This window comes from Chelonoidis abingdonii, chromosome 1 (genome assembly GCF_003597395.2).
Source record: "Chelonoidis abingdonii isolate Lonesome George chromosome 1, CheloAbing_2.0, whole genome shotgun sequence".
Taxonomy (NCBI): Eukaryota; Metazoa; Chordata; order Testudines; family Testudinidae; genus Chelonoidis; species Chelonoidis abingdonii.
In genome coordinates, this window is record NC_133769.1 from 17,350,862 (window position 1) to 17,364,263 (window position 13,402).

A 13,402-nucleotide genomic window follows, 5' to 3' on the forward strand; every position below is an offset into this window, starting at 1 on the left:
CAGGATGGGTAAGGAATGGTGTCCCTAGCCTCTGTTTGTCAGAGGGTGGAGATGGATGGCAGGAGAGAGATCACTTGATCATTACCTGTTAGGTTCACTCCCTCTGGGGCACCTGGCATTGGCCACTGCTGGCAGACAGGATACTGGGCTAGATGGACCTTTGATCTAACCCAGTATGGCCGTCCTTATGTTCTTAGTGGTATCTAGCTAGTTCTTTCATTTTACAAGCAATGACAGTGTTGCTTTTAGCTGCTGGAAATTTAAAGAAGGATCTTTGTACATCCTTCCAATTCATTTATGCGTAAGGAAACATTCCCTAAATGACATACAAAAGGGGAACAATAGACTTGTACTTTTTTGCTACTATTAAGGCAGCCTGGAATTTTTTTGGAGGGGGAGGGGAGAAGAGAAGAGAATTGGTCATCTTTTACATTAGAAATTTAGCTCTTATCTAGCTTGTTTTTCCTGAAATATAGGGACAACTGGAGAACTAGTAAGCTATGACATCACAGGCACTAAAGGAAGATGAAACCTGGTTAATTGAGAAGGGAAGTAAATTTTATCAGGATTTTGCATTCCATTTGACTCAAAGGCCCAAGAAACAGTTAGAAGAAAAGCATTTCTGTTAAAGGACGGTCACTCTCACTTAAGGTCACAGGGCCTAATCCTGTAAACACAAAAACTATGCAAGTAACTTTTCATAGGCATGTAGTCCCACAGGATTTAGGATTCATCTTAGTAAAGATCCCCATGCACAAGCATGCAGGATCAGACCCTAAGAATTGCTCGCAAGGGGTATGTCTGGAGAATCCAGACACTTCCAGCATAATGGGAGATGACCAGATTTGACATTACTGATTTCTAAAAGTGAACATTTTTAAAACACCCTTGAAAATACCTTTCAGGCCTCCTTATACATCATAAAGAAGAAAACCAAAAGCTACAAACAAAACCAATTTCCCCCTTCTTCTGTGTTCCTGTATTTGGAACTGTCAGAAGAAAAACTGAATTCCAAATTTCTGGCAGTTCTGGGCAATTGCGTGTGTTGGGGTGGGACGGTAGCAAGCAGAGTTGTTGTTTTTTTTAATATAAGTTGTTTTCAGTACATTATTCAGTTAAGCTCTCCTTCAAGGACAAGTTGCCTTGGAAACCTTCTGAATGAAGGCCACCATATAATGCAAAATTATCATAATCCAAACTGACCCAAAGTAAAAAATAAAATCCTGATGCTGCAAGTGAATATTGGTCTCCTGCCTCAGTTACCTCATCAACTGACCTCCAAGAGACAACTGTATCCCATCCTGCATCTCAGGAAAAGCACAGACGCGATTAACCACATACACTCTTCCTTGAAGTGCCTTATGGGGCACAACCAAGGGAGAAAACCTAAGAGAGGACTTCAGCAAGTTAACTGGACTGTTCAGTAAATCGTCCTTTTCCCTGGTGGCACTCAGAAGGAAACTGCAGCAGCAAAGACGTTTTTCCATAAGAAGGGCCATACTGGGTCAGTCTAAAGGTCCACGTAGCCCAGTATTCTGTCTTCCGACAGTGGCCAATGCCAGGTGCCTCAGAGGGAATGAACAGAACAGGTAATCATCAAGGCATCCATCCCCTGTTGCCCATTTTCAACTTAAATAGCAAGTCAATCTATATAGAATTTATTTTTAAGTGCTGCTCAGCAACCTAACCTACCAGTCTTCTTAGCATATGCACAATGTGCCTCAGGAGGCAAGTGACCAGGATTCATCAACTAATTTGATCCGCTGGTTAGATCATTAGCTTCCCTAGCCCATGCCGGGTACTGATGGAGAGTACGACATGAACACTGATCCATGCCTCCTGACCTGCCAGTAAGTAATAAAATTTCGCTTGGTCCAAAACAGGTTCCTTGCCTTCCTGAGCTACCTGACAATAAGATTTCCACTTTATTTTGAATCTGAATTCAAAGGTAACTAAACAATTTTGATCCCTATGCTTAAGTGTGTTGCTTGGCTGGGGTCCAACAGCACATCAAAAAGTGTAAATTAACGCCTCAGAATCATTTAAGTGTGTATAGAAATATCATACATACATGCCAACCTAGATCTAGGTTGTGTTCATGTACAGCAGAACATTCCTGACCCACTTCTTGTCACGTCCTCTTAAATACCCAGGGATGTTAATTCTATTTTATTATTTTCAGTAGAACAAAGGACAGCGTATATACATGAGGTCACATGAATGCCTATTCACTATACACACAAGGCATTGAAAGAATCATGCCATTATCTTCCCCTCAGAGAAACACACTCTCCCCAGAACCCTCCCTCTCATCAAAAAATTCTTTAGTGGATGTTATCACTATTAGCTATCTCTGACTAGCACAGCCTCCTTCTGGAGCAGATGCAACTGGACTCCATGTATTAGCTAGTCCCAGCTGGCATGGGGAGGCGGGGGGGTGAAGGCAGTGTCCTTTACCAGAGGGGGAAACCCCTTAATATTCAAAACAAAGTTATGGGCATGAAGGGAAACCCACGATCATATTAAGCTGTTTCAAGGATCAAATATATATCACGTAAACAAATGTACTTTGACCGCGAAGCTGAGGGACCAATCATTCCACACTCACCCATTGAGTATACTCCCCGAGTTGTCCTGCAGATTTCGGATTCTTAACCTCTTGTATTGTCTAAGCGTGAAATTCACCCAGGCACAGAGGACCAAAACAATTCCCCATCTCCTCACTTTGAGGCTGAGTGTGGGATATGGGAGAAGCCACTGGTGAAACCATTGAACCTTCCCAACAGTCAGAACCTCTTCCACACCCTTTCATGCCACAGAGCGGTTTCCCATGTGGATTGTGCGAAAGGCCAGCAATGGTAGCTAGCTAGGATATCCCACGGGAGGGAAATACAGAATCTGCAATACATCATGGAAGCAAAAGTGCTTCCTATAGCTTGGAATAAGGACATGAGAAGGAGGGGGGGAATTTCTCTTCCTCAACTCCACGAACCCTGGTTTCTTGGACTATGTGAGTAAAATGAATTTCACCCTCAATTCCTGATGGCCCTGTTTCTCCCTTTCATTGAGAGCATGCACCTGTGCATTCTTTAACACCATGAAACCGAAATGTTAGAAAATAATGTATGAAAACCCAAGAAATGAGACATACAGTTTCCTGTATAGTCCTTGCCCTGGTTGTGAAACCACAATTCTGGACACATCTGCCTAGGCTTATGATGGACTACAGGCCTCGTTCTGAATCTAAAGCAAGCCAGATTTGGCTCTGTATTAGAATGTAAACGCCACTAGGCCATTAGAAACATTGGCATGCTTACTACTTCCTTTACCCTACTCTGGATTTGTGACAGCCTATCTGAGATGTTCTTTTAAAAAAAAAAATTATAGGGCCCAGTGGGGGTTATACACTCATAGCAGCCAAACCCCTTTTGGATTATTCATTTATAATCATCAGCTGGAAGCCGGAAACTAAAAATCTGCTCTCTCATCAAAAAGTCTTTTCTGCATTGCATCTACACACAAACTAGTTATTGTAGGGCTGTGCAAAACACTACATTCAGGATTACATGAATTCTGCCCACAGAACTGCCAACTACCAATCTCGACGCTGTAAGAAAATGTTGTTTGGGACTTTAGTAATTTATGGATAATTTAAGATTTACACCCAGATGTATAGATACTCTTTTCTTAACCAGTGTATTATATATTTTTTTAACATTAGCTTTAATAAAATTTCTAGTCATTGAGCAAGCAAAGGGGCCCTGATGGGAGATTCCAAGAGGTTTTAAGGTTACAGTTAGAGAGGAAGTATTAGTTTGGTCAAACCACGTCCTTCCCCTCTCACAGATGTCAGAACTTTCTGCTGTGAAGCTGAGTTAATCTCCATGCTTTTTCCCTCGTGTAGGAAGTCAGTGACTCAGTTCCCCACTACCACACACTTTACGTGTTCATTAACACTGATGCAAAGCAGGTGCAAAACTCAATGAGAATGGTAGTGTATTACACCCATGTAGTGACCACACACAGTGCCAGGCAGTGGAGTGGCCCTTTTCCTAAGATTTTGAACAGAATCAGGTTTCTGTGTTGAGATTAGGGTGAGTCTCCCACTTATACACCCATTTCATACTCTAGAGGTTTCTCCTGGTTTTATGGCCTCTCTACCAAAGGCCCACATAAATTTGAACCTTAGATAACAACAACATACACCACAATTAACTGGCACCAAATCCCAATGAAAAAGTGATTTTCATGCCCCTCTGCTCACTCAGTCTTGACCATGTCTCTTTGTTCATTCCTCAGGGTTTGTAGAGAGAGAAAAGGATGGTTCATCAGCCTAAGACTTCGGAGACTTGCTCCACCACCAATTTCTTCTGTGACATTGGGTAAGTCATTTAGTTTCTTTGCATTTCAGTTTCCCGTGGGGAAAAATAGCACTTTCCTATTCCACAGGGATGTTGTGAGGATCAATACATTAAAAGACTGTGAGGTGCTCAAACACTTCACTAAGAGGAGGCCACATAAGCAGGCCTTTTCCATTTCGCTTACGATTCTCAGCCACACTGTTACATCCTCTCATTTTTCCCTTCCTGTAGCTAACATACAAGAATACCTGCTGTTTCCTACTCTGCTCCATCTTTGTAGATCGCTTTTCTGCCTCTGCTCTTATGAAGAACACTGTACCCAACTCTGTAAACCAATACTGCTCCTTGACCTCGCTGAGAAGCATCAATACCTTATATGCATCATGCTACACAAAAATACATTGAATTGCACCTTTGACTTACTCACCCAAACTGTTCTAAGCCTGGCTGTTACATTAGGTAATTTTATTTAAAAAATTTGCCACCTTAGCAAATGTACACAGACTTTGCTATCACATGAACTAGCTTGTTAAAATAAGTTACATATGTGTTTTCTTGGGACAGCAAAAGACATTCAGAACTTTAGCTGCCATCAAGTTCTTAACTTACCAAAGTGTGGATGGTTACCAGCAGGTGCTTCAGTACAGGCAGCAATCTCAAAAACTGTAAGCGTTCAAGGTAAGTTGGTTTTGAGAGGAGCCAAGCTCCACTACTTTTTCTGAATTAAGAAAGATGCCAAGACTGGAAACGTGAGATAGCAAGTAAACAGAAATAAGGGAAAGTAAGTTAAGAGAATTAGCGGGTCTCATCAGATGACTCTCCAGCACGGTTCACTACTTTACTGTTTATTAGGTATTACCATAATACAAATGATTAATAATACCTGAGCACTAAGGATAATATTAAAAAAATTAACTCTGAATTTCTTGGATCATGTAAATGAAAGTCAGACTTAACATGCCAAAATCATCTGTGGTGGGACTTTTTAAAAAGTAAATAGACTGCTGCTCCAACTGCCTTCACAGTATCCCATGAGATCCACAAGCAACTACTCAAATTAACACAATGTTCTTCCATGCCAATATGACTCTGCCAAGCCCCCTGCTAGCAACAGCACAGAAGGATGGTATGGTATTGTCACCCTTACTTCTGCGCTGCTGCCTTCAGAGCCAGGCCCTCAGTCAGCAGCCACCACTCTCCGGAAACCCAGCTCTGAAGGCAGCAGTGTAGAAGGGTGGCATGATATGGTATTACCACCCTTACTTCTGTGCTGCTGCTGGCGGGACACTGCCTTCACAGCTGGGTGCCCACTCAGTATCTGTGGCTCTCCGCCCAGCTCTGTAGTGCAGAAGTAGGGGTGGCAATACTATGATCCTCCCTCCCGCCCCAATAACCTTGTAACCCTCCTGGAACTCCCTTTTGGTCAGGACTCCTAACGTGAGAAATGCTGGTTTCCCCCATTAAATCTGTACGGTATAGGGTAAAAGCACACAAAAGACCAGATTTCACATGAAGAGACCAGATTTCATGGTCCGTGACGCATTTTTCATGGCCGTGAATTTGGTAGGGCCCTAGCTATATCATTCAGAAATACCTCTCTCTTTATTGTGTTTTAAATTTACTACACCAAGTCTCAGTGAAACCAAATGTTCATGTGTTCCTGTCCCATTGCTGAGAGTTTACTATAAACATACATGCACGTATACGGATACTACACTTCAGGCATGAGATTCATTACACAGAATTGAGATCCTGTGCTTTGTCCCACAAACCCTAACAATCCAGCCAAGCACACATGTACAGTATACTAGTCAGACTACACATATCTGATGACACAATATTAAATGATGTAACAGAAGTAAAAACTTTACAAGTTATATATATATCCTTCCCTCTACCATCTCTAAATCAAATGAACATACAGATTTTTATTAGCAAAAATACATCTGGGCTGTAACTTTTGTACAGGGTTTTAACCCAAAGCACTATGAAAATCTAGTAAATTACAGCCTCAAGGCCTCTAAAGGAAATTTTGACAAAATCATAAGCTGTAAGAGTTGGAACCAAGGAGAGAGAAGGAAGAAAGAAAGAACAACTCTCTGTGGTTTGCTACACAATTTTTTACCGGAGGTTTGGTATGACTGGCTCAGGACATTCACAGCCCATCCCCCTACCCATCAACATTTCAAGGCTGAACACTATTTTCACATTTTAAAAGGTAGCCAATATAGGAAACAATTCCGCAATGCTAAGATGATCTAATAGGTCTTGCCTAGCATCTCTGATTGTCTACCCAAGGACACATACATACATTCCTAGACATGTTAGACGTCTGTGAATAATGGAAAGAGGATGCAAGCAGCACACACCTTCCTTTTAGCAGGCAGAAGTTGTATGGCACAGCAATGAACTGTTAACACAGAAAAGAGGCTCTGGAAAGAGACTCAGGAAATAGTCAGGAGAAGGAGAAGTTACTTCGGAGACACGCTGGCTAACAAAGATACCCCACAAGCTCAAAAAAAGCGTGGAAGCCAAATGCAGGGAAAACCTACCATCACCTGGAAAAACACATAACTGTTCTGCTCCAGATTAAAAATGCCTCATGGCCAAGAACCCTGATTTCAGACCCAGATTTAGCTCAGTATCTGTCCAGAGAACCACATGATTCACTGAACACGACGCATCCTTCCTTTTAAAGGAACAATTAACTCTCCATGGGGTTGTTTTCTGTTAACGGCACTTAAGAAAAACGCTGCAACCGAGGCACACGGACCCCTTCGTTTTCTCTCTGGAAGCAGAGAAGGGGGCACTCTGCCCCCCGCCCAGCTCATCTGATTGAACCCTACGGCATCTGCACCCCACACGGGGCTGCCAGAGGGAACTTTTCCTCACCGAAAGCGCCAGAGCTGCCGCTTCCCTGACTCACACGAGCAGATTTCCAGCACAAGGCGCCGGGGGGGCGGTTTAAATATCTGTCTTTGCTATTCATTAAGTTTGAACAATTTGGGAGGGGGGCGGTTCCCTCTCCCCCCGGGGCCCTGAGCCTCTCTTTAGAAAACAAAACCCTGCGTTTTATTTCCCCCAGCAAATGCGCGCACACACACAACCAGCCCCCAGCAGAGCGTCTTTGTGTGCAATGCAAAGGAGAGAGCGAGACCCAGCCACAAACACCTACCTCGCCCCTCTGGGCGGCTCTGCCCCTGAGCTGCCACAAAGGAACCTTCCTCCCCAGCCGCTGCCGCGCTCCGCCCTGCGCCCCGGGAGAGGCGCTTCCACGCGCGGCGGTGTCTGCAGCTCCTGCCACACGCGCTCGCGCAGCCCCTCCGGCTCATGCTGCTGCCGCGCTGCCCGCACACCCAGGCAAGCTCTGACTCCTGCCGCCACGGGGCGGGGGCGCTGGAGGAGGCTGGCTGCTGACTCACAGCTCCACCCCCTCGGCTCCCCACCCAGCTGGCTGTGCTGTGGCTGTGCACCTAGCCGGCCAGCGCCTCTTTTGTTGTCACGGTTCCTGGCAGGAGGGGAAGGGGTCTGCAGGGAGGGGTGGGTTCACTCGCTGCTGTGGGTTTCCCAAGAAGGGGGCAAGTGGGAGTGAGAGAGGGTTGTGTTTGGGAGGAACGGAGTCGGGATTAAAAGCCTGAGCCCAACACACAATGCCCCCTATGGTGCCTGAAGCCGCCCCTGCCCACACCACGCTGCCCTTGTGTGACTGGGGATGCCCCTGTGGCTCAGAGAGGAGGAGATGCATTGTGTTGGGGTTAGGCCAGGAGACCACTTGTTGCATGGTTAAAGTCTTGGACTGGGACTCAGGAGATACGGGATCACATCATGGCTCTGCCACAGACCCTCTGGTGACCTTGGGGAAATCACTTAGGCCTGGGCTATGCCTCAAAATTAGATCGACCTAAAAAAAATGTCATACCCTGTGCATCATGAGTAGGTTGACCTGCCTATCCCCCCACTGTAGATGCAGCTAGACGGAAGAATTCTTCCACCGACCTACCTCCCATCGTACAGCGAGGCAAATTAACTGCAGCAAAGGGAAAACCCCTTCCGCCAATGTAAGAAACATCTCCAGTACAGTGCTACAAAAATGCTGCTGAAGCACTGTAGCTCTGCCATGGCAGTGTAGATATACCCTTCATCTCTTTGTACTTCAGTTTCTCCAGCTATAAAATAGAGATTAATTTTTTTCCTCCCATCCTTTGCCTATCTTGTCTATTTAGACAGGGCAGGGGCTGTCTCTTAATATATATTTGTATGGTGCCCTAGCACAATAGGGCCCAAGTCTCTAGGTCCCCAAACTGTGGGGCGCGCCCTCCTAGGGAGGCATGGAGGAATGTTTGGGGGGGCACAGCTGGGGCCCGGGCTAGCCCCCCCAGTGAGTGGGGAGAGAGCATCACCCAGCTCCGCTACTGGCCCTGGCTCCCATAACCCTTACCCCTGTCTGCATTTCCTCCCACCACCACCGCTACAGGAGCTGCAGTCCCACTCCTGGCCTCGACTCGGGGGTTGGGGACATGGACAGGGATAAGGGGGGCATGAGGTAAAAGGTTGGGGACCCTACTATGGGCAGTACCGTAATACAAATAATACATAACAAAAAGGGTAAGGAGGGGGAGTGGGAAAAGAGGAGGCTATGGACGAAAGGATTTCATGTCAATTTTATAATTCCCAGGCTTTCCAGTTTTACACATCGGGTAAGAGCTGTGATTTAAGGCTCCTTCCTTAATGTTGTGGTTTTTTCTCTCATAAAAGAGGAAACAAATCAAATTGTAGTGTATTGAACCTTAGAGGCGGAAAAAACAGGGCTTGCTTTAATTGTAGATATTTTCTAAAGATGTCAAAGCATTAAATCCTTTGGGTGACCTCATTTGCCCAAGAAAGTGACTCATTCCTTTTTTGTCAGAGGGTAATCTCAAACTGTATTTTTTTTAATTTCCCTTCCCCCGCCCATTTATTTCTTTTCTTTTCTTTATCCAAGAACATAACAACTCCATCCCATCCCCCAGTTATATTTCTGCCAGTCACTAAATGTAAATTGAGGCCCCAATTCTGCCATCGGATCCCTGCGAACAGACCTATACATCTGTGTGGATCCAACTGTAGCATGATGGTGTAACTGATAATTCTAATGTATCTGAAACTACAGAAGATAAGATGGAAATCTGTTTCCGTACAAGTAATACGTGATGGAGAAGTGAAAGACAATTTGGAACAATGGTACAGATACTTTGAGAATGCACAAATCATAAATGAGCCTTCTTGGATAAAGTGTTTAATTGGAATACGTTTTACATATTTGGATTCACCCAGTCACTCTGTATATTTATTACTAGGAAACTTTTCTTTAGCAAATGACTTGGATTGCAGTGAAGGATGATTGCAATGACAGCAGAATCTTGAATCATACAAATGATGGACATCTCCTTTATGGCAGTTAGTCATGCCACCTCACGCTCACACCTCATGAGCTAAGCACAGTTGGGCAATAAGCAATACAGTACTTGAATATGGGAGCCCTTCAAGAAAAAAACCAACAATAAAAGGTTCCAGGGGTTCAGAAGGAGGCAAGACACTCTTTTCAGTGAGTCAGTGCCACAACATAGTGAACCCAATGCCCTAGCATGGTTATGGGCATTAGTGTGTGTTTGGAAGTATTGTTTTTTCAAGGGTAAGATATAAAGCTGCAGCTCTGAACACCTGTGGTTATTAAAGATTGCTTGGCACTTTCTGTGAGGCCTTTACTTGGAGAAAAGACTGTGATGCTGGACAAGTCACTGAAAACATTTTTTGCAGATGGCCATGAATTGTGTGTTCTTTATTTTCGGGGTGCCTTGAACTTAGGATACCAAAGATCAGATTTGCAGATGTGCTGAATGCTTACAACTGCAACCGAAGTCAGCTGGAGCTGTGTTGTGAACAAAGTACTATAAAATAATACGTCCTCTGAAAAATCAGCCCACAGGAATCTCAGGTTGAGTATCCAGAATGAGTGGACAATTTTGACAATCTTAGCTGCAATCATTCAATTCCTCCGCTCCCCATCTGTAAAAGGGGACTGGTAATACCACTACCAATGCATTGTGAAGATACATTTGTTAATGTTTCTGGAGCACTCATACACCACAGAGAAAGCACCATAGAAATGTCTAGGAGGAAATTAACAATTCTGTATTGAGGGCAGGGTTTGGATAGTATGCAGTAAACATGGCACGAGACCACACACTGAATGAGGAGCACTGAATAAAGCGGATATCTGTGGAAAAATAGTATGTAATCATGTAATTAAAGACTTTTGTAATGCAGATGCACAAGGGTAATAAATGAAGGCTGCACAAGCAACCGTAACTGTGTCATTTCCTAACTTTTGAGCACTTGACTTGCAACCTTAATATCCTTTTCACATAATTTTTTATATAATTATTAGTATGTCGGTAGCACTTAGAGGCCCAAGATTGGGTCTGCATTGTGCTAGGCACTGCACAAACACATAGTGAGAGCGAGTTCCTTTCCTGAAGCTCTCACTGTCTATATAGACAAGACAGACAAAGGCTGGGAGAGGCGCAGGGTGAAATGATTTGCCCAAGGTTGCACATCAGCAGCTGTCAGGAACAGAACCCTACTGTCCTAACTCCTAGTCCAGTGCCTTTTCCACTAAATTACACTGCCTCTTGAAGTAATGGGTGTAGTGAACTCTAGACAGCACTGGCAAAATACTTAGGGATCCTTCTGGATAAAAGGCACTATACAAACGTAAGATATCATTTTTTACCAATTATTGGAATCATGAATGAGCTGGCTGCACTTCAGAGCATCTCTCAGACTGAAAGATACACTGGAAATATTTAACAAGATATGCCTTCCTTCTTTTTTATTAACATTTATGGCCAAAAGTACACAGTCATTTCATTTTATAAACATCATGTGACATGATCACTTGGCGTGCTTGTTACCTTATAAACCAAATGGTTTCTATTAAATATCATGTTTTTTTCTTATCTGTTTGTTTATATTTTGTTAAAAAGAAACAATAAAAAAATTACATTATTTAGACTGTAAGCTCTTTGGAGCATCTCTTACTGGATGTCTGCATAGTGCCCAGAACAATGGGGCCCTGGTTTCAGTTGGGGTCTCTAGATGCTACTGTAATAAGATATTAAATAAACATACTGTATTTTAACTGCCCTGTGTTTTTGCAACAGACTCTGCTTCCGTCAATCAGTTTCATTCCATTAAGTTCAAAGGAGCAACACTGATTTACATCAGATGAGGATCTAGTCCTCTGTGTTCAAATTTGTTTACTTTTAAAATGGTTGTCTAGACTTTTAATAAACTAAAACAATCCGACTGTAGGTTTCTATGGTCATTTTTCTGAGCTACAACTTAGCAGAGACATCAGTTATGTATCTGAACAAACATCTGCTATACACATATATACGGGATAACAACAACATGAAATTTTAGTTTTCTCTTTTTTCTTTACATAAAGCCTGGTGCATAGAAGGGATTTCCTCAGAGTTTTCCTGTGTATTTGAAATTAAGATCAGGATGCCACCTTAGTTTCCTCTTTTTCTAAGCATTTAGTGAAAGGAAATGATTCTGCATCAAATCACAAAGAGAACTGGAAAAACCAGAGTACTGCACATGCAGTCATTCAGAAGCTTAATTATCTATTATATTGTATCTTTATGTAGGAGGGATAATAGTCACATCCCATATGTTAATAGTTGAACCCTGTGGTTGACCTACAGCTCAAATAATCCATATTGTGATTAATGCTACACAGCTAGATACAAAATATGTTTGTTCCACAGGTTGCAGGACAAAGGGGGCTTCTGACAGCAAAATTTTATTTGATAGCTGTTTTAGAAATCATTCTGACCGCTACCCACATGTTGGGCTCTGTTATGCTGAGAACCTTAACAGCTACTCGGCCGGTACTCCTTAAGTTGGGACTTAGAAGATGTAGGGTCTGTTCCTGGCACTGCTATTAGCCTGCTGGGTGATGTTGAGCAAGTCACTTTCTGTGCTTCAGTTTCCCCATCTGTAGAATCATAGAAATGTAGGACTGGAAGGGACCTCGAGAAGTGTATTACTCATCCCCGCAAGCAGAGGCAGGACCAACTATAGCTAGATCATCCCTGTTTGTCTAACCTGTTATCAAAAACCTCCAATAATTGCACAACCTCCCTTGAAAGTGCAGTCCAGTTCATAACTATCCTTATAGTTAGTTTTTCCTCAGATCTAACCTCAATCTCTCTTGGTGCAGATTAAGCAAATTACTTCTTGTTCTACCTTCAGTGGACGTGGAGAACAACTGATCACCATCATCTTTATAACAGCCCTTAGCATATTTGAAGATGGTTATCAAGTCTCCCCTCAGTCTTCTTTTCTCAAGATTTAAACATTCCCAGACTCTTTGCCTTTCCTCATAGTCAAGTTTTCTAAAAAAAATTTATCATTTTTGCGGCCCTGTTCTGGACTCTCTACAATTTGTCCACATCTTTTTTGCATGTAGCCTTCAAAGCTGGACATAGCACTCCATATGAGGCCTCACAAGTGCCAAGCAGAGTGAGACAATTACCTCTTGTGCCTTAAATATAACACTCCTCTTAATACACCAAAATACACCTTTTTGGCAACTGCATCACGTTGATTTATTCAGTTTGTGATCTGTTATAATCCTTTTCAGCAGTACACTGCCTAGACAGTTTAGTCCCCATTTTGTATCTGTGTGTCTGAGTTTTCCTTCCTAAATGTAGGACTTTGCGCTTGTCTTTATTGAATTTCATCTTGTTGATTTTGGACCAGTTCTTCTATTTGTCAAGGCCATTTTGAACTGTAATCCTGTCCTCCAAAGTGCTAGCAACCCCTCCCAGCTTGATGTCATTTGCAAATTTTATAAGCATACTCTCCACTCCATTATCCAAGTCATTAATGAAAATATTAACTAATACTAGACTCAGGACAGACACCTACAGGACCCCACTAGATGGGGGATAAAATGGGAATAATGATACTGACCTCTTGAGTAAAGCACT

General features: G+C 43.1%; 1 protein-coding gene across 1 annotated transcript in view; it reads right to left on the minus strand.

The window, feature by feature from the left end:
• FAM107B (family with sequence similarity 107 member B) overlaps window positions 1-7,724 on the minus strand; it is an 88,533-nt gene extending 80,809 nt beyond the window's left edge. Inside the window, exon 1 of the mRNA XM_075064321.1 lies at window positions 7,537-7,724. Coding sequence (XP_074920422.1) covers window positions 7,537-7,693 — 157 coding nt within the window. The 5' untranslated portion in view covers window positions 7,694-7,724. The remainder of the gene's footprint in view (window positions 1-7,536) is intronic.
• Between the last annotated feature and the right edge of the window lie 5,678 nt (window positions 7,725-13,402).